Genomic DNA, 18,429 nt, shown 5'->3' on the forward strand with positions numbered 1-18,429 from the left:
ACATGGCATTGTGTATGCTACATGTACTTGCTAGGCTTTACATGCTGAGCTTATGGTAGTAAAGGAAACTTGTTTGAGAGAGTGGACTAAGGATGACGGGCAAAAGGAAGGACAGAGAACCTACCATACAGAATGATTCCTCAAATGGAGTGACAGATGACGTGGTATTGTTTTGTTTTTTTAGCTCACAAATCACATTAGACTTCCCCAAAACAGACAAATTCACATGCTATTGAAACAGAAGTGCTTGCGTTCAGTTCACTTCAGTTCAGAAGTCGTACAGCAGCGTTGGTTGTAGATTTGTGACACTAGTAGTTGTGTCAGAAGAAATGACTTTCCACATATGCAGGCAGCAATGTGTCAACAAACGTTAACGGAATTTGGGGGCTTTTCACGAGTGATACTGATTATGAGTGTCACACCATACATCGTGTTACCTGGTGCGGACTCCATCCGGGCTCAATGATTGGGTACACCTGGATGGCTACGCCACTCTCCTTTACATTTGTACTGACCCTCAGGTAGTCATGGCTGGGTCCCCTTCGCCCCGGTGGGAAGAATTGTAAAATTTCGGAAAACAGTAGATTACAAATCTACCATGTCCGCCCAGTCACTCCTTCAGGGCCTGTTAAAATCCTGAGATGTCGATCATCCCAAAGGTAAATATCCATCCATATTTATTAAAGCATCTCCGTTCTCAGTTGGATACGAAACTATCCCTCCCTTCTAATGCTAGGTATGATTTCCTCTGTTGTTATACAATGGTCAGCCGTTTCGTATTCAGCTGCCTGGTGGCGCCTGCGTGCCATGGAGATGCTGGACTTCAATAAATATGGATGGACATTTACCTTTGGGATGATCGACATCCCGGGATTTTAACAATCAGGTGCCCAAGGGCCCTAAGCATTGTAAAGAAGTGACTGGGCGGGCGTGGTAGGTTAGCAATGAACTGTTTTCCGAAATTTTACAATTCTTCCCACCGAGTCGAAGGGGACCCAGCCATGAATATGCAAGCATCAGTATGAAAATAAAAGAGCATGGCGTAATCATCCAGGGCTAATAATTGGGCAGGGAATATGTACATGTACACCCAGTTCATTTCAATTAAATGTCGATTGTGGACGTTAACAAACAGATTGTTAGATATCGTTGGGAGATTTTAAGATGTTGCTGGTAAACTGATGTCAGTCCACTGAAGAACCTGCCTTTCACAATGAACATCTGAGAAGGGGTTCAGAGACTAACAAATGCACCAGACTAGTCTCTAGAACTGCCTAGCATTCATGGTACCGTTTTTCCAGTCATGGATTTATCTGGTCTTCCCTTGATATGCTGTGTAAGTCACCTTAGTTTTGTCAGTAACTTGCCAAAGGTCGGCGGTTCTCAAAGGCCATTCTAGTTTCCTTCACACTTAAAACTGACCATAAGCAAAAAAGTCTCGAGATAAAGGTGTTCAACAACAACAAAATACATGAGTAATTCCAAACAAGACACACCATTAGGCAATAATTTTCGAGACTGGGAACTTCTTTAAACTAATGTTCATTCATTATTTGTCAGGGTGATTTATTACTGGAACATCTGTCTGGCGATGAGGAAAGTGGTGACTCCACAGACTCTGAGGAGAGCGTGTATTCTGGGCTGGAGGAGGAAGAAACATCCTCCAGTGAGAATGAGAATCAGAAGATGGCGGAGAATTCTGATGAGGACGAGAGTGATGTGAGTGAGGAGCAGCAGGAGGAGGATGACAAGGACAAAGATGAGAAGGACACACCAGGGACTAGTACAACAATACAGAAGACATATGACGAATATGAGCATGACACGTCTGATGAAGAGGTGAGAATTGTGTGGTTTTGAACTCTTTTCCAACTGTGGTTTCAGATCCAAAGCCTGGCTGCTCTGCTCGTGGAAAGCACATGGGTTTAACTTCAATTCTATACATTTGTTAAAAATTTTATATAAAGTCAAAGGAAACATGAAGACAAATGATTCCATAGACTGGTTAGCTTCACTTTTTTAGATCCAAAAAATGCTGGATTTAACCCTGCACTACCAGCTGTAGCAGTGGATATATAGGCTAGGTTCCATCACTGTTCTAACCATTGCACTCTGTAGCAAGACATTCACACTTCTAATGATTCCTTGTCGTCATAGGACTGAATTGTAGGACATGAAAACCAAAACACACGTGCATAAAAAGTATAAAGTGTCACTATCTCAGACACCAGGCTGTATTGCCAGCTCTTTTGTAGGATAGCATGGTGGGTGTTAAAGGACTATCATTGCCATACTGTATAATCAAGAAGTGAAAATTACAGTTTGATATAATACACATTTTATTGTGGGACTAGATCTGATTTTGACGCAGTCTTGCTGCAGACATCATGTTTTTGACCAGAAAATCACTAGCTCTGATATAGCGTTTACTGCAGTACGATCCAGCACCTGGCCCCAGTATCACAAAACGTTCGTAGATTTAATTCAAAATTTCAATCATGAATCTTAGTATGTTCCTTTCTGTTATTTTAGCTGAAATTTGTTTTGTAACGCCTGTCATACTCTGCGGCTATTCAGTTGAACAGTCGGCCTGCCATTGTGCAATCTGCCTCCTCAGTTAAATCGTTTAAAAATTTGCGCCAAAAGTGGCAGAAAGCGCCAAACAAATAGCATAGCAAAGCCTTGTATCTCTTCTCTCTCTCTCTCTCTCTGTCTCTCTATGTATGTATGTATGTATATATATATATATATATATATATATATAAGTATAACTTTAAATTGATTAATGCTTCGTGTATTTTTTTTTTTTTTTTTTTAATAACCCGTGACTGCCAAGTGGTTTTGTGAATGATTGGAGGGCCTCAGGGAAGATCAGTACTGTCATATTGACTGAGTTGGTTACCCTCTTAAAATAAAGATATCATTATTATTATTAATAACTTTCTCAAAATGTACATTGTTAAGAAATATTTTGACCTTCTTGACATCATATTTTGACATCAGAAATAGCAAGTTTAAAGTGATTTGAAAATTTGAAAAAAGCCTAAGACAGCTTTGTGGCCCCAGAGCCTGATCAAGTGCCGTGATTTGTACCGGCTTGACCCCAAAAAAAACGCAATCAAATAAAATAAACAAACCAGTTTCATGATATACCTAGTTCTTTATGAAATTAATTTTCATTGCAGGACATTAGAAATACGGTAGGAAACATACCGATGGAATGGTACAGAGATTTCAAACACATTGGCTACACAGTTGATGGCAAAAAGATCATCAAACCGAAAAAGGGAGATGAGCTGGACAACTTCCTTAAAAGAATGGATGACCCAAATTATTGGTAAGTAAAAGCCATATTCACATTTCAGATAGCTGCCATTTTTAGTGGAAATATCGTGAGATCTCGCAGTACAGCTGACAAAATTGTATAGCCTACTGTAAATCTGCAACCTTTTCAAGCATTAAAGCAATGTTTTCCTCTGGAATTTATGTATACAGTTATCATGAAAATGATGCTAAAAATGATGTGTTTGTGTCATTCAAGGTCCAAGCTTCATAAAACTGTGTAAATTATTTCTCTGGAAAGACAAGGATCAAGTTAAACAACCAACCTCCAGGATAATTAACGCTGTTTGTGAGGTACAATTTGGTATAAACTAGGGGCTAGTCTGTGGTTTGCTAATTCTCCTTGTAAGGTGTCCATACTTGAGATAATCTATTCTCTGGCCCTAACACAAATCGTTAGCAGATGAAGGAGGGTCAAATCTGATGTGTGACATGGGAGTTGTATTGTATTGTATAGCCTGAACATGAAACTTTATTTATATTATTTTTTGTTTTGACGCCATACTCAAGAATTTTTCACTTGTACTATGGCAGTCAATTTTTTTTTTCTGGAGGAAGCTAGAGTGCCAGATGAAAATCACCATCCTTTGGCCAGATACTGATGGTCAAACTTTCGCACAATTGACATACAGACATATGTGCACTTTATTGGTGAAAGACAAAATTAACTTTAAACTGTGCAAACCACCACACGGACTGTATCAACAGCTTATTGTCACCCAGACCCCACAAGCTGTATGAGTGTGGAGAATGTATAAACTCCATGTCCAAGTCTGGGTTTGATTGATTGATTGATAAACTTTATTTACAAAGGTTGATACACTCAGTCAGCAAACAGGTGATCTTCCCGAAAGCCCTCTCATTCACAAGTCCACTCAATCTCTCACATTTAAAACTTGTCTATAAAATTAGGTTAACTGTTATTTTAAAAAAACGCCTTTGATTTATTTATTTATTTATTTGATTGGTGTTTTACGCCGTACTTAAGAATATTTCACTTATACGCAGGCGGCCAGCCTTATGGTGGGAGGAAACCGGGCAGAGCCCGGGGGAAACCCACGACCATCCGCAGGTTGCTGGCAGACCTTCCCACTTATGGCCTGAGAGGAAGCCAGCATGAGCTGGACTTGAACTCACAGTGACCGCATTGGTGAGAGGCTTCTGGGTCATTACACTGCACTAGTGCGCTAACCGACTGAGCCACGGAGGCCCCTAAAAAGCCTTTGAAGGGCAGGGGCTTTGAACCACTAAACCACTGCATGCTGTCTGAATATATCTGTAGACATGATGTGAATATCAAATCGTAAGACAAACATAGGTGCATGACTTTGTGTTGACAGGAGAACAGTGACCAATGAAATGACAGGACAGGATATCCTCCTCAGTGAGGAGGATTTGAGGACCATCCAGAGGATACAGGCAGGCAAATACCCATCTTCTTCGACGGAGACCTACGAGGTACAAATATGGGGTCGGTCGTAACTTTGTGAGAGGTGTGGGTTAAGCTGTTGAAGTCATCAGAAGGTGGTTTGAAGGACATGAAGAGCAGACAATCTGTCTGACTAAAAATGTACTGTAGCGCTCAGTTTTTAATGGTGTCGTGTCTGGAAACTTTTTAACCATTTCTAATCTTTTTGGTAAAAAAAAAAAAACAAACAGCAAATTCTTGCTAGATTGAAAACATCACTTTCACTGACCTATGTTGCTGTTGACATTGCACACTAGATGAAGAATTTAGAATCAAGCATGCAGCTTCGCTTTATAGTCTTCTGGCCTGATATCACAAAGCGATCTTAGACTTAAGGTGAAATTTCAGTCATTAAATTTGGTGTGTTCCTTTCCTATATTTTAGTTGCAATTTCTGGTACAATAACTTACTCAGAAAGTAAGTTTTCAAGCAATATTTGGACCTTGTTACATAATTAATAGCAGTTTTAGAGGGATTTGAAAATTTGACTGAAGTCTAATATCACTTCGCCATCCCTGTGCAGGGTCTACTTGTTAACCTCGGCCTCTTTCCTTTCTGATCATTGGAAAGCAAATTGAGGGAAGAGTGCACGTACATTGAGACAAATGAAGGCAGTGGGGCAGCTAGAAATGTTTTTAAATGTTTCTTGAACTATTTCACCATTGTATGTTTTTAAGAAAATAATTGCATTTTTTTCTCATTTCAGTGAAATGTTGCATATAGTGTAACATTATAACATGATGGTTAAGTTTTCTGTGATAATAGAGTTGTATATTAATAAATATGTACATCTGAAATAATTGAAACATTGAATACATTGTACATTCCTTACATTAATTATGACCTTATTGATTTGTGTTTTCAGCCGTGGGTTGATTTCTTCAGTTCTGAAGTCATGATTCATCCTTTGACAAATAGACCAGAGCACAAAAGAAGCTTTATTCCTTCAAAATGGGAGAGGTTAAAGGCAAGTATCAGTTCTGCGGACAGTTTTGAAATTCTCTGCAAGTTGTTGTCCTTCTCGTAAAGATGACATCTAATTCCATGTTAAAGCATGAATAAACCAATCAAATGAACTGAATTGGGATGTAACCTCTTTCTAGATCTGAACTGAAAGAGCGCTTTTGTGGAGGCAAATACATCCTGTTTGGTGTACAGATACATATTGTCCAGTAGGATGTCATCTTTCTAACTTCAAAACACTTTTCTAAGATTAATAGAACTGTGAGGATCGGGTGATGTTTTTGCCAGTGAAGATGAAATGCATTCTCAAAGTAACTTTTTTGAGAAGATTTAGAAGACATCCTTTAAAATCTCCAGTGTTTAATATTCGTATCATAACTGGCACTTCAGTATGAAAATGACAATTTTGAGCTCTTTTATAGTATTTGCTTGAAACTTTCAACACCTGTGGATTTATATTGAATCTACAATGTACATGCTCATAAAACAGGTTGGTCAAATGGTGCATGCGCTTAAAATGGGATGGATGAAACCCAGTTCTGAGAAGAAGGAAGAAGATAATGAACCGAAGTATTACCAGCTGTGGAAGGATGATGAAGAAGTGAGTAGAGTTCCGATAAGTTAGGACCTGAGGCCTGTTTAAAAAAAAATATTTCAGGGTTTGGGCTAAAATTGAATCCTGCTCTCGCTATTTTGGATGCAGCTCGAATTCAAAATGGTTGTCAGGTACCCAGCAAAGGTCAGTGGCTAACTCTTGGCACTTCAATTCCCTCCATCCATTAAACTGACAGCATATTAAGGAGAAATGCTTGAGCATGACATTAAATTAATCCTGCCTTTGTTTCCTTATTTTTTATTTTCTAGATTTAAAGTACAAGTTTATTTAAATAGCTTACCACAAATGTTAATGATCTTCAAGGTGACCTTGAATCTTTCATCCTCTTTGGAACTAACTTTTGTGTGCTTGCATTTGGTATTTCTACAGACTGAGATTACCAGGAGATACAGACAGCACATCCCTGCCCCCAAGCTGTCCCTGCCGGGCCATGAGGAGTCCTACAACCCACCCCCGGAGTATCTGTTCACCAAAGAAGAGGTGAGAAACTCTACCAAGAGTTTTGATAACACCATTTGGAAGGGTCCGCAAGCAACCTGCGGATGGTCGTGGGTTTCCCCTGGGCTCTGCATGGTTTCCTCCCACCATATTGCTGGCCGCCGTCATATAAGTGAAATATTCTTGAGTACGGCGTAAAACACCAATCAAATAAATAAATAAATAAACCAATTGGAAGTCGTGTCACTATACTTGACCGGTAAATCCCTTTCAATACATTGAAGTTTTCATGCTCAAATCACCCTGGAACATCTTTAACAAAAAAAAATTATAAATCAATATTTTGTAATTTTTTTTTAAAGTGACGTCTTATGGTACTGTATCCAATGTAACACCAAATTACAAAAAAAATTTTTCAAGAAATATGACTTACAAGGATTTTGTGAAAGCGGCCCCTGCTGTATGAACGGTAGTTAACTAGCGATCAGCTAACCTTTGTGAAGACTTGTGTGAAAGAATATTTGATTTTTGCTGTAAATCACATGTGTGATTTTTCACTTGGGTGATTAGTTTGTGAAAGATTTTCATGAAGAATCACTGTAATAACTTTACTGTACCATTTTAGTTTTTTCTGTGCCTTCAACTCTACTTTGATGACTAAGTTGTTACAGTGACCACATCATCAGTCAGTGACCCTAGCTCAATCTTGAGCCTGGTGATATCTAGGACTTGAAAGTTGGAAGTCCAGTGGTACACTTGTCATTTTACTCACACCTACAAAATAATATTTTAAGTGATACAGCTCACTTAATATGGAGCATTGCTAAATAAGAAGTTCTTTTTCTTTTTTTCAGGAAGACGCATGGAAAGAGAAAGAGCCAGAGGAAAGAAGGATCAACTTCATCCCTCAGAAGTACTCTTCTCTGCGCCTGGTGCCAGCCTACTCGCGATTTATAAATGAGCGGTTTGAGAGATGCCTGGATCTGTATCTCTGCCCTCGTCAGCGAAAAATGAGAGTAAGTCAGTCCGAAACCTTCCCAGCCTCACCCTAAGATTGTTTATCGACAAGTCAACCAGAGTGTGAAGTAAATTTGTCAGAAAGCTATGGTTGTGGTCACACTTTGTTTGTCCATCTACGAGTAGTGTTAGCTTTTAATTCTGACTTTTGTCATGACATTAGTATATTTCTTTTGAAAAAAAACATGTCACTGATTTCAAACTCCAAATTTCTTTACACCTCTTTGGTTCATTTCTGTGTCATTTCTCGGTTGAATCTTACAAAAAAAATATCCTCATAATATACTACCTTCACTGTCGACACAAATAAAACCTCGCAGTTTTCTGATCACTTCAAGAACTGGCTGTCAATAGCCATTTGGAAAAATCGTGTGAGTTATGTGTGCTTTCTTTTAAACATCTGAGTTTTACATGTAGCATTGAAAACATCCTGAAAACTTTGTTATTGTCATTATCATCTCTTTTGAACAAATATAGTCTTCATAATCCAAGAGAAGAAGATAAAAGCAAAAAACAAGTTGAGGTCAGGTGCCATGAGAGCAGACTTAGTACAGTGAATTTGGTGTTTGAAAGCATGCGACGATTTATTTGAGATATTCGAATGGACTTTGTCGCCATGAATCTCAGAATTTTAAAACAGCGTTCTGATTATCTACTGAAGAGGAACCTTTCTCCATCTATTTTCTTCATGTTTCAACATGCTCAAAATGGCTTCTGAATATGCGTGTGTAGTGGATTAGATTGCTGTGAGACTACGAAGCAGTTTAATCCAGTTTTATTCATTGTAGTATTTTATTATTGGATAAAGTTGGATTAACCTCCAATAGCTGGTATTGTGAGTGCATGATGCAGAACATCCAGAAGTTAATTCCTGGAAAAGGTCATTGAGCTTTTAAAAGTGCCTTCTAGGCTACCAGTATCTTGTTGTTGTACCTGGCATGTCTGACTTTGTGACCAGATGAACATACCTTCACAAATTTGTGTAAATGTACTGGCAGTTTTGTGATGATTATTTGTGTTATTAGATGAACGTCAATCCTGATGACCTCATTCCTAAGCTGCCTAAGCCGCGGGAACTACAGCCCTTCCCTACCACCCAGGCTATGGTAAGTCATCTCCGATAGTTCGTGAAGTGAAAACCCGCTCACACCAGACCTGACAATCATAACGATGACTACAACACAATGATATCGTCGCATGTTCAGTTAGCGCAAAGATGCGGCACCTCTTGGAAATCATGTTAAAGTTGGCTAAACTTGTTTTATGACATCATCCTACTCGGCTCAGATTCGAACGTCATAAAACAGAATGTTTTGGGGGTTGTTTTCGACACAATGACAAGTGGGTGTGAAATATCAAAATGTAAAAACAAAAGCGAATTCTCACGTGCGAAATTCACATTTTACATTTACTACATAAGCAATAAATGATACATTTTAATAGTTGTTTGTGAAGCCTGTTTACTGATACAGGTGTGTATTGCAGGTGTATGAGGGTCACAGTGACATGGTTAGGTGTATCAGCGTGGACCCCTCAGGCCAGTGGCTCGCCTCAGGTAAGTTTGACCATAACCATCTACTTTTATAGTAAAAGATGTTTTTGACAGACAAGTACGTAAATGGCATATTACCTGTTTAAACCCAGATAAGATTAGTGAATATTCCCAGTGGGTTGGCATGATTTAATCTTCTGTCACTTTAGTTCCATCAGTACTTTGCCAAAGGTCTTTATGTACTATGGCCACCATTCTGGAAGTGACATATAAACAACATACAAGCAAATAGAGCAGCTTTCTCCGCCCATAAAACTCACTGCCATCAGCTGAGTGAAAAATTTTCTAATCTTTGCCTTAATTGTACCAGAGTGAAGAGGATCAGTATTATCAACGTACCTTAGTTGAAATGAGAGAAATTACTTGTCTTAGTTGAACTGCTAGTTAATCATTTTTCAATTCGATTTGCAAGGCTGTGTGATTTAATTGTCGCAAACAGTTTTTCCAAATGTAGTTTTAGCCGCTGAATCAACTGTTTTCAAACTGAAGGCAAGAAAAGTTATTGGCTGGAACACTATTGACAAGTGCCGTTTTGTATTGGTGGCACATTATTCTGTGCACAGGTATGTAAAAAAAATATCCAGTGTGTGAGCCTATATTCCTCTCGTTTGGGCAGTCTGGTAGGTTATCCAAGCCAGGTTGACCAATCAGAAGCCTCAAATTTTCTCTTGATTGTGATAAATATATTTAAGCTGTGTTTTGTTTCACACAGGTTCAGATGACCAGACAGTCAGGTTGTGGGAAATCGCCACTGGGCGCTGTATGAAGACGCTGAAGCTAGGGGGTGTGGTGAAGAGCCTAACCTGGAACCCCAACTCCTCAGTCTGCCTCATTGCTGTTACTGTGTAGGTATACTCACTGAGTATGTCTAGTGATCTGATCTAGAAACATTAACAGTGACCCACACCAAAAAATTTCTCTTGATCGCTTAGTGAAGTGTATGGTATAGACTTTGGGTTTGCCACCCTCCAATAGCCTGTCACCTTGTTTACCCGAAGGTGTTAATGATATTGAAATGAAACTCGATACATGACTTTCACGGTACCGCGATAAGTTACAGATCGAGTTCCAGGTTGTTGACAAAATTATAGTTGTTTGACTTGTCAAAATTTTGGGCCATGTCTTCCATGTTTGACAAAGTTATGGCCACTTTTGTTTTGTTGTGTTCTTTGAAATAGCTACTATTCTACCCTTTGGCAGAGAATTTGTGAATTACCTCACTTTACTCTGCTTGCAGGGTGAGTGACACTCCTGTGGCCTTTTTCTCACAGTCTTATATTTATTGAAGGACACTTATTTTTCACCAAAATAATGCGCATATCTGTACATCATGTGAGAAAGTTTGTCATTAACTTGCCAAAGGCTGGTGGTTTTCCCTGGGCACTCCTGCCCATCATCGTGTAAGTGAAAATTTCTTAATTATGGTGTTAAACAACAGCTGAATGAAATTCTACCATGTTCAGTGGAACTATAAATGACTCGTACAAACTGCCTTGTTTCAGGGAATCATCGGTAATTTTACTGAACCCACATCTAGGAGACAAACTGTTGTACACAGCGACGGACAACATGCTGGCAAACTTCACCAAGGAGGAGGAGGAGCCTAATAAAGCCCCGCCCACCACCTGGACCAGATGTACTGGGGAGGAGTATGAGAGCGGGCTGAGGTTACGAGTGATGCACCCTAAGGTACGCACAGTTGATAACTTTTAGAAAAAAAACAAATTAAACTAGTGTATTAACAGCTCTACTGATTTAAATCATGGCCAAACAAATTGCCAAAATATTGAGTCAAATGAGTGTACTGCTTTTCAGATTGACACTATTCATGTCTTACCTGAATGATAAGATAAGGTAATTCAGAGAATGTAATTGTTAAATTCACAAATTTGTACATTTTTGTGAAATTCTCAGTGTTGATTTGTTACCTAGCACAAAATAGAAATCCCCAAGATGGATTGCTTGAAATGTATGGAACATGAGGATTTTGACTTTAGGAAAACTGACAATTTGGGTAGAGTGTACTTTCATATTGTGCTCCACGTAAATTTCTGTCAACCACACCTTTTAGTTACCCTAATTATTTTTTGGTCCATCATGAACAGTTTGACTCAATGATTTTTACCAGGATGTGAAGCAGGTGACGTGGCATGGCAAGGGAGACTACTTTGCCTCGGTGATGCCCCAGGGAGAGAGCATGTCTGTTCTTATCCATCAGCTATCAAAGCAGCGATCTCAGGTGGGTTGTGACAAACAGCTGAAACACTCACAGATCAGAGCTGTATCATTCTCATTGTTTGGTGGACCTTGGGAACAGTAAGCAGATGACGATGCTTGTGTGTGTGGCAGATTGTGCTGTCTGACGTTCATTGAAGTCCAGTTGTCTTCCTCCAGTATGATGTGCATGTGCGTTAGTAATATTAGAGAAAGTTTCACGATAGCTTGCCAGTGGTCAGTGGTTTACCATGATCACTCTGGTTTCTTTCAACCATGAAAGTGACTGACGACGCGTATGCAGAAAATTCATGAGTACAACATTAACAACAAGGAAGGCTATACAAATTTTATTATGGATTTTGTTCCACTTATGCACTCTGAAAACCATCTTTTTTACAATAATTATTTATTTATTTATTTATTTAATTGGTCTTTTATAATCGGTCACAATAATTATCATATATTATGCTATTTTCAGAACCCATTCAGCAAATCCAAAGGACTGGTCCAGTGTGTTTTGTTCCATCCAATCAGACCATTTCTGTTTGTAGCCGTAAGTAATAACTTTAAGAGTATAGCTATCCTTTTCGAGTTCTATTTCAGCTTATTATCTTAAGGCCACACCAATTCAACTTTTTGTTTGATGTGCCAAGTGAATGGGGGGGGGGGGGTGGAAAATTAAAAAAAAAAAAATGAAAATCCATCTGATTTGTGGAAAATGCTGGTCTGTCCGAGTAGTTCTTCCTGTTACTGACATATTTACGTGATCTGAAAGCATTGAAAAACAAGAACATCATGAAAGAACATGAGGATCAGACGAAATAAAAAGCGGATTTGCAAATTAAATTTTTTTGTATTTTTTAATATTTTAGTGTCCATTCACCCATAAAGCACAAAGTTAAGTTGGTTTCAGTTTATTTGGGTTTCTGAATGGTAACTGTGGCTAATATACATGTAGAGACAGTGGGCTGAGATTGCGAGATTGACCCTTCTTCTCAAAAATTTCCACACAAGGAATGATTTTGTTAGATGATGAAAGCATCCATTGGTAAGGTGTGAAGACGTATGTATGATTTGATGCAAACAAAGTGGGTGAAAATAGACTCTCGTATGAGAGGAAACATGTAATGCTGAGTGTAATTTCTGTGTTTAAAGGCAGAGCAGTGCAGTGGCTCATTTTGAACAATGTTGTGTTCAACCTGCTGGAAAAAAAAAATATGCTTGGGTTGGACCGATTATGGGGGAATCAATCGGATTACATGCAACAGACAACTAATTTCACCTCACGTTGCATCGGCTCACATGTTATCAAGAATGACCAGGGTCTGAGTAGAAATTTAGTGTCTCACCAACATGTTCGCTGTAACCTACACGTGTTGTGGGTTTGCTGCACAAATTCTTACAGATGAGCTTATATAATAAATTAAGTTTTGTAACAGGCTATTAAACAGCTTGGCATCCATCATTGCCGTAAGTGAACAGATGCTAGTACACAAAGGTCCATGTGGCTCGGGAAATCTCCAGAGCGAAAGGGCCTACATTTTTGCTTTGCGTGTTGACTCAGACTGACCACTCAAAGTCTACGCTGCCCCTTCACTGGCGAGAGTGTATCCATGCAGATCGCAAGCCAGTTGACTCGTGCCAACTTTCAGTATTGTCTATAGTCATATGGGTGTGAACCATCCACCACCCATGGTACGATGTTGAACTTCTCTGATCAGATTCCCCTACAACCCCTGATCCTGTTTCGTCAATTTTGCCTCGAGCAGTCCGACCACGAGTACTGCTCAGATGGCCGAAAAGGTTAACGAATAATTGTATGCTATATACTGTTTCAGACCCTTAGTTTTACGTGAGTTCAGTGATAATAAAAATTAAACAGTTTCTCCTTTCATGGTTTTAATAGTCCATCTAATGAACAGCTTATACATTATAACAATAAAGTGGAGACATCAATAAATACATGTAAGTGTAAAGGTTTCACAAGCTTTTAATCCACATGTCAGGATCATTACCAAGTGACTAACCAGGTTATTTCAGATAAATAATGAACTTGATAATGATCCCGGCATGTGGATAGAAATCTTGTGACACCTTTTACATTTACATGTACGTGTTGATGTCTTGACTTGGTGATGTACTTTGATGCATATTGCTGAGGGGCGCTGTATAAGGTATTACCTGGATCTTGTCATACTAAACACTCATTTGGCACCCAGGACTGACAGCTTAGAGCAAGGAAACAGGACTGCTTGGCCCAGTGTTCATATACTGTGACTGGGTGATGTGGCGTATCTGGTGTCTTTGACATGATACCTCATTGTGGGTGTCACTTCGGCGGCATGGAATCATGCTGCCAGAAAAAGGCACAGTAAATGTACACACACATTATGACTCCTCCTCATCAAATGGCTACATGTACGGCATAGAAACCTAAATATTCATTCATTCATCCATTAGATAGACACCCGTCATCCAATCAAAATAGCAGTCATTGTACTGTCCTAGATTGGAGCTTAGGTACTGGTCAATTCAGTGTTGGTATGATGCTACATGTTGGGTGGTTCTGTCCGGTGTCTTTGGGATGGTATTGTAGTGAAGCAGCACTTGGATGTTGGCATTTATGCAGGGAGACATCATTACATGGATAAAATAGAAAGAAGCGGTAAACCACAGACAGAGAAAGAGCTCATGGACATTTACAGCTGTAGCAATCTTTCACTGTTTAATTGCAGACCCAACGCTATGTTCGTGTGTATAATTTACTGAAGCAGGAGTTATCCAAGAAACTGATGACCAACTGTAAATGGGTGTCCAGTATGGCCGTTCACCATGCAGGTATGGTAGATAACAAATTTCTTTGGGTCAGTCAGAAGCTTGTGGTACATATTTGTGCTTGTGTTTAAATTTAGAACATGGCATGTTGCCACAATCAAATCTTTAATAAAGATAGAGTCTGCTAAATGTAAGCATGGACATTTAACCCGTTTTCAAACTGTGTGAATCGTGGTATTGTCAAATGAGAAATGAGTCAAACTATTTCCTCCACTCCTAATGCTGACTGGCAGCTAATAAATAAAATATTCAATCGATCTGTCAATTATTCAAATCTTTTTCATTCTCAACAGGTGATAATGTAATTGTGGGAAGCTACGACTGCAAACTGAGCTGGTTTGACCTGGACTTGTCCACAAAGCCATACCACACCTTAAGGTACATGTTCCTGTAAACAAACATGATATTCTGTATATTCGTATTACATAGGTTACTTCCCTTTTCAAGGATTTAACTCCCTTGATGGTAGTTATCTGTCCTTCGTTTCAGTATTAAAGCATATGGGACTGTCAAAAATATTGCCTTTTAATACTTCATCAGTTGCTCAGTGCACATAAGCAAATTTGCAATGATTCAAAAGTAGTTAACGTCACAAGAAATTTTACACGCAGATTAGTTACAGTTGATCACTGTGGTTGTTAAAATTCCATCACACCAGTGCTTCCAAATGGTACCAGCATTGGATAGTTGAACTGATACCTGCCATCAAGGGGGAATAATCCATGAAATGACAAACTGCAGTAAACATCGTATGCTGTTAAAACAGATTGTAAAAATATGCATAGTGACAAAATAAAATCATAAGAGTGCAGTGCCATTTAATCTCAATATGCTAATCAACATTTATCTGTAATATTTCCCCAAAAAGTTGGCATTACAAGTTGGCATTTCTCTGAGAGGTGAAAATATATGTAAAGAAACAGGTAATTTCACTGCCAGTGGTCTTGCAGATTAGACAGAATATACCATCAGTACAGTGATTCATCAATCTTGTTTTCAGGCATCACAAGAAAGCTCTGAGGCAGGTTGCCTACCACAAAAAGTATCCTCTGTTTGCCTCTGCCTCTGATGATGGAGCTGTTATTGTATGCCATGGAATGGTATACAAGTAAGTCTGTTCACTGTTTTCCTGTGCATGGAGGTTCATGCGTGTCAAAGGTGTTGATAATAAAAATAGTTGTCGTTAATTTGATGATATAATAATTTTTTAGTTTGATTGTTTCTTTACCATCATGTACATAATATGAGGTTATGTAGTGATCTACATTTCTGACACGCCATACAAGTGTATAGATGTTCATTAGGTTTTTAGGTTTCTTATGAAGGCTACTTAATATCAGTTTCCTTTGGAAATCTATAGTTTAAAGCCATTTTTACCCCAAAGGAGAAGTCTGTTTTGGTAACATATTGAGCACATCCTAAACTCTATATTACGAAATACATGTGAAACAAACTATTTCATGAACCCTTGAAACACACTTACATGTATAAAACTTTTTACGATCTTTTTTTCAGTGATCTGTTGCAGAATCCTTTGATCGTACCTGTGAAGGTGTTAAGAGGTCACCAGACCAGTAAAGGCCTCTCTGTGTTAGACTGTGTGTTCCACCCCTCACAGCCTTGGGTGTTCTCAAGTGGGGCAGACACAACCATAAGACTCTTCACGTGATGGAGCTCACAAAGACTTGCAGACAGGCGGTGGCCTGTTACCTTGGTTACAGATGAGATAATGAATGGTGGCTTACTGCCATGATTACATATGAAATCAAGGGCTCATGGCCTGTTACTTTTGCTTACAAATGAGTTCATCAGCGATAGCCTGTTGCCTTGGTTACAGATGAGATCATAAGTGATGGCCTGTTGTCTGGCTTAAAGATGAGATCATAAATGGTGGCCTGTTACCTTGGTTACAAATGAGGTTATAAGTGATGGCCTGTTACCCTGGTTACAGATGAGATCATGAGTGATGGCCTGTTACTTGGTTACAGATGAGATCATGAGTGATAGCCTGTTACCTTGGTTACAGATGAGATCATGGATGGTGGCCTTGTACCTTGGTTACAGATGAGATCACAAGTTATGGCCTGTTACCTTGGTTACAGATGAGATCATGGATGGTGACCTTGTACCTTGGTTACAGATGAGATCATGGATGGTGACCTTGTACCTTGGTTACAGATGAGATCATGAGTGAGTTATCATGGTTGCGAATGAGGTGACATTTTGTGTACATGTACTGAACTGTACTGTGATAGTGATTAAAGACTTGCAAACACTAACCTATTGTTGAAACAGAATAATTTCAGAGTAGCCTGGAGCCACAGTGAATACGCTGTCTGACATTGAGAACAAATGACAAGCGATGTCCCCATATCGGACAGTGAGTGGTAGTATTGGTTGCATGGTTGGTCAGTGAAAGGATGCGCAAATATCCGGTACCTGTTACGGACATATCACTGAATATCTGTGTTTCAAATCTATCTGTGCCTTTGTAGCTTATCAGTGTAGCATATGGAATGTGTCAGACTGCATTCCTTCATGCGCAGTCAGATGTGGAGGCATATATTCAGTCAAGTTATCAGAAGGCTTTCTGGATGGCTACATTTAAAATCTCTTATTTTTATTTGATTGATGTCTCTGACAGCACAGTTCTGACATTGTGAATTGAGAATAGGAAATAAAGAAGTCAGGGGACAGTACTCTGAGCGTCTCAATACATGGACACGCTTGTATGATGGTTGCTTGCTGATGTGTTTATAAAGGCTGAAGATCAGGTTTCATACAAAGTGATGAATAAGTAACTATGTCAGGTTTCATCCCAAGTGATGAAAGAGTAACTATGTCAGGTTTCATCTCAAATGATGAATGAGTAACTATGTCAGGTTTCATCCCAAGTGCTGAAAGAGTAACTATGTCAGGTTTCATCTCAAATGATGAATGAGTAACTATGTCAGGTTTCATCCCAAGTGATGAATGAGTAACTATGTCAGGTTTCATCCCAAGTGATGAAAGAGTAACTATGTCAGGTTTCATCTCAAATGATGAATGAGTAACTATGTCAGGTTTCATCCCAAGTGATGAAAGAGTAACTATGTCAGGTTTCATCTCAAATGATGAATGAGTAACTATGTCAGGTTTCATCCCAAGTGATGAAAGAGTAACTATGTCAGGTTTCATCTCAAATGATGAATGAGTAACTATGTCAGGTTTCATCCCAGGTGATGAATGAGTAACTATGTCAGGTTTCATCCCAGATGATGAATGAATAACTATGTCTCTACAGGTGAACAATGCAAACAGTTCCCACAGATCTACATACATATTTGTTCCATTTGTCATTTAATATGGAGTTTTGTCTACATATATACACAAGTTCAGTTTCATGGTTGGAATTTAAATAAAGACATGATGCTGGTTGACCATTTCAGTAGATGGAGTTTTTGTTATGTGGACGCTGGGTAAGCCAGTTCTAGCTGAGTCTTTGACATGCTGGGGGTTGCTTACAAAGACTGACCTGCTGGACAATGTAAGATGAGACTGTGAACTTGTGTATCATGTACTTGTTTACATTCAGGCTTTATATGAGAAATTACAAGGGCTTCATGAAGATATACGCCATCACTTGATTTTTTTCAAGGTCGAATAAAGGTCTTGATTATTAACAACATCTCTTTTGTGTTTCATATTTGCATTTGTGTGAACATGAAGGATAATTTTTCATTCCAAGGACAAAGGCACACTGTCACCAGTCTGTTTTACAACTCCTTGCTGCATATTTTTATGTAAAGGACTTTATACATGGGTTACAGTTCCTTGAAGTCACCGAGGTACATTTTATTTTTCTGCTTGTAGAAACCATAAAACATTGATGCTTTGTTACATTAACTGTAAGTGACCTACTCAGGCCTACTCAGAATTCTTTGTTGAGGGTTTCCAAGCCCTGTAAGAGAAAGGAGGCTAGGCTAGGTTTCTTATTATTCT

At 38.9% G+C, this 18,429-nt stretch overlaps 1 protein-coding gene across 1 annotated transcript; it reads left to right on the plus strand.

Moving 5' to 3' along the window:
- The first annotated feature begins 92 nt into the window (after window positions 1–92).
- Window positions 93–18,059, plus strand: LOC135474939 (ribosome biogenesis protein bop1-like). The gene is made up of 18 exons (XM_064754634.1): window positions 93–164; window positions 1,561–1,839; window positions 3,186–3,337; window positions 4,683–4,800; window positions 5,676–5,777; window positions 6,264–6,374; window positions 6,759–6,869; window positions 7,682–7,843; window positions 8,870–8,950; window positions 9,330–9,399; window positions 10,109–10,241; window positions 10,899–11,085; window positions 11,525–11,635; window positions 12,092–12,166; window positions 14,349–14,451; window positions 14,742–14,826; window positions 15,449–15,556; window positions 15,964–18,059. Exons 1-18 carry the CDS (start codon window positions 93–95, stop codon window positions 16,115–16,117), a joined length of 2,214 nt encoding a protein of 737 aa, XP_064610704.1. The 3' UTR covers window positions 16,118–18,059.
- The last annotated feature ends 370 nt before the right edge of the window (window positions 18,060–18,429 follow it).

The sequence above is a fragment of the Liolophura sinensis genome, chromosome 9 (genome assembly GCF_032854445.1).
Source record: "Liolophura sinensis isolate JHLJ2023 chromosome 9, CUHK_Ljap_v2, whole genome shotgun sequence".
Taxonomy (NCBI): domain Eukaryota; kingdom Metazoa; phylum Mollusca; class Polyplacophora; order Chitonida; family Chitonidae; genus Liolophura; species Liolophura sinensis.

Bases quoted from the DNA above. Each gene is read 5' to 3' on its own strand.
- LOC135474939 (XM_064754634.1), top strand. From the start codon at position 93: ATGACGGGCAAAAGGAAGGACAGAGAACCTACCATACAGAATGATTCC. The intron at 11,636-12,091 runs GTGGGTTGTGAC...TGCTATTTTCAG, and splicing joins TATCAAAGCAGCGATCTCAG to AACCCATTCAGCAAATCCAA. The intron at 14,452-14,741 runs GTATGGTAGATA...CATTCTCAACAG, and splicing joins TATGGCCGTTCACCATGCAG to GTGATAATGTAATTGTGGGA.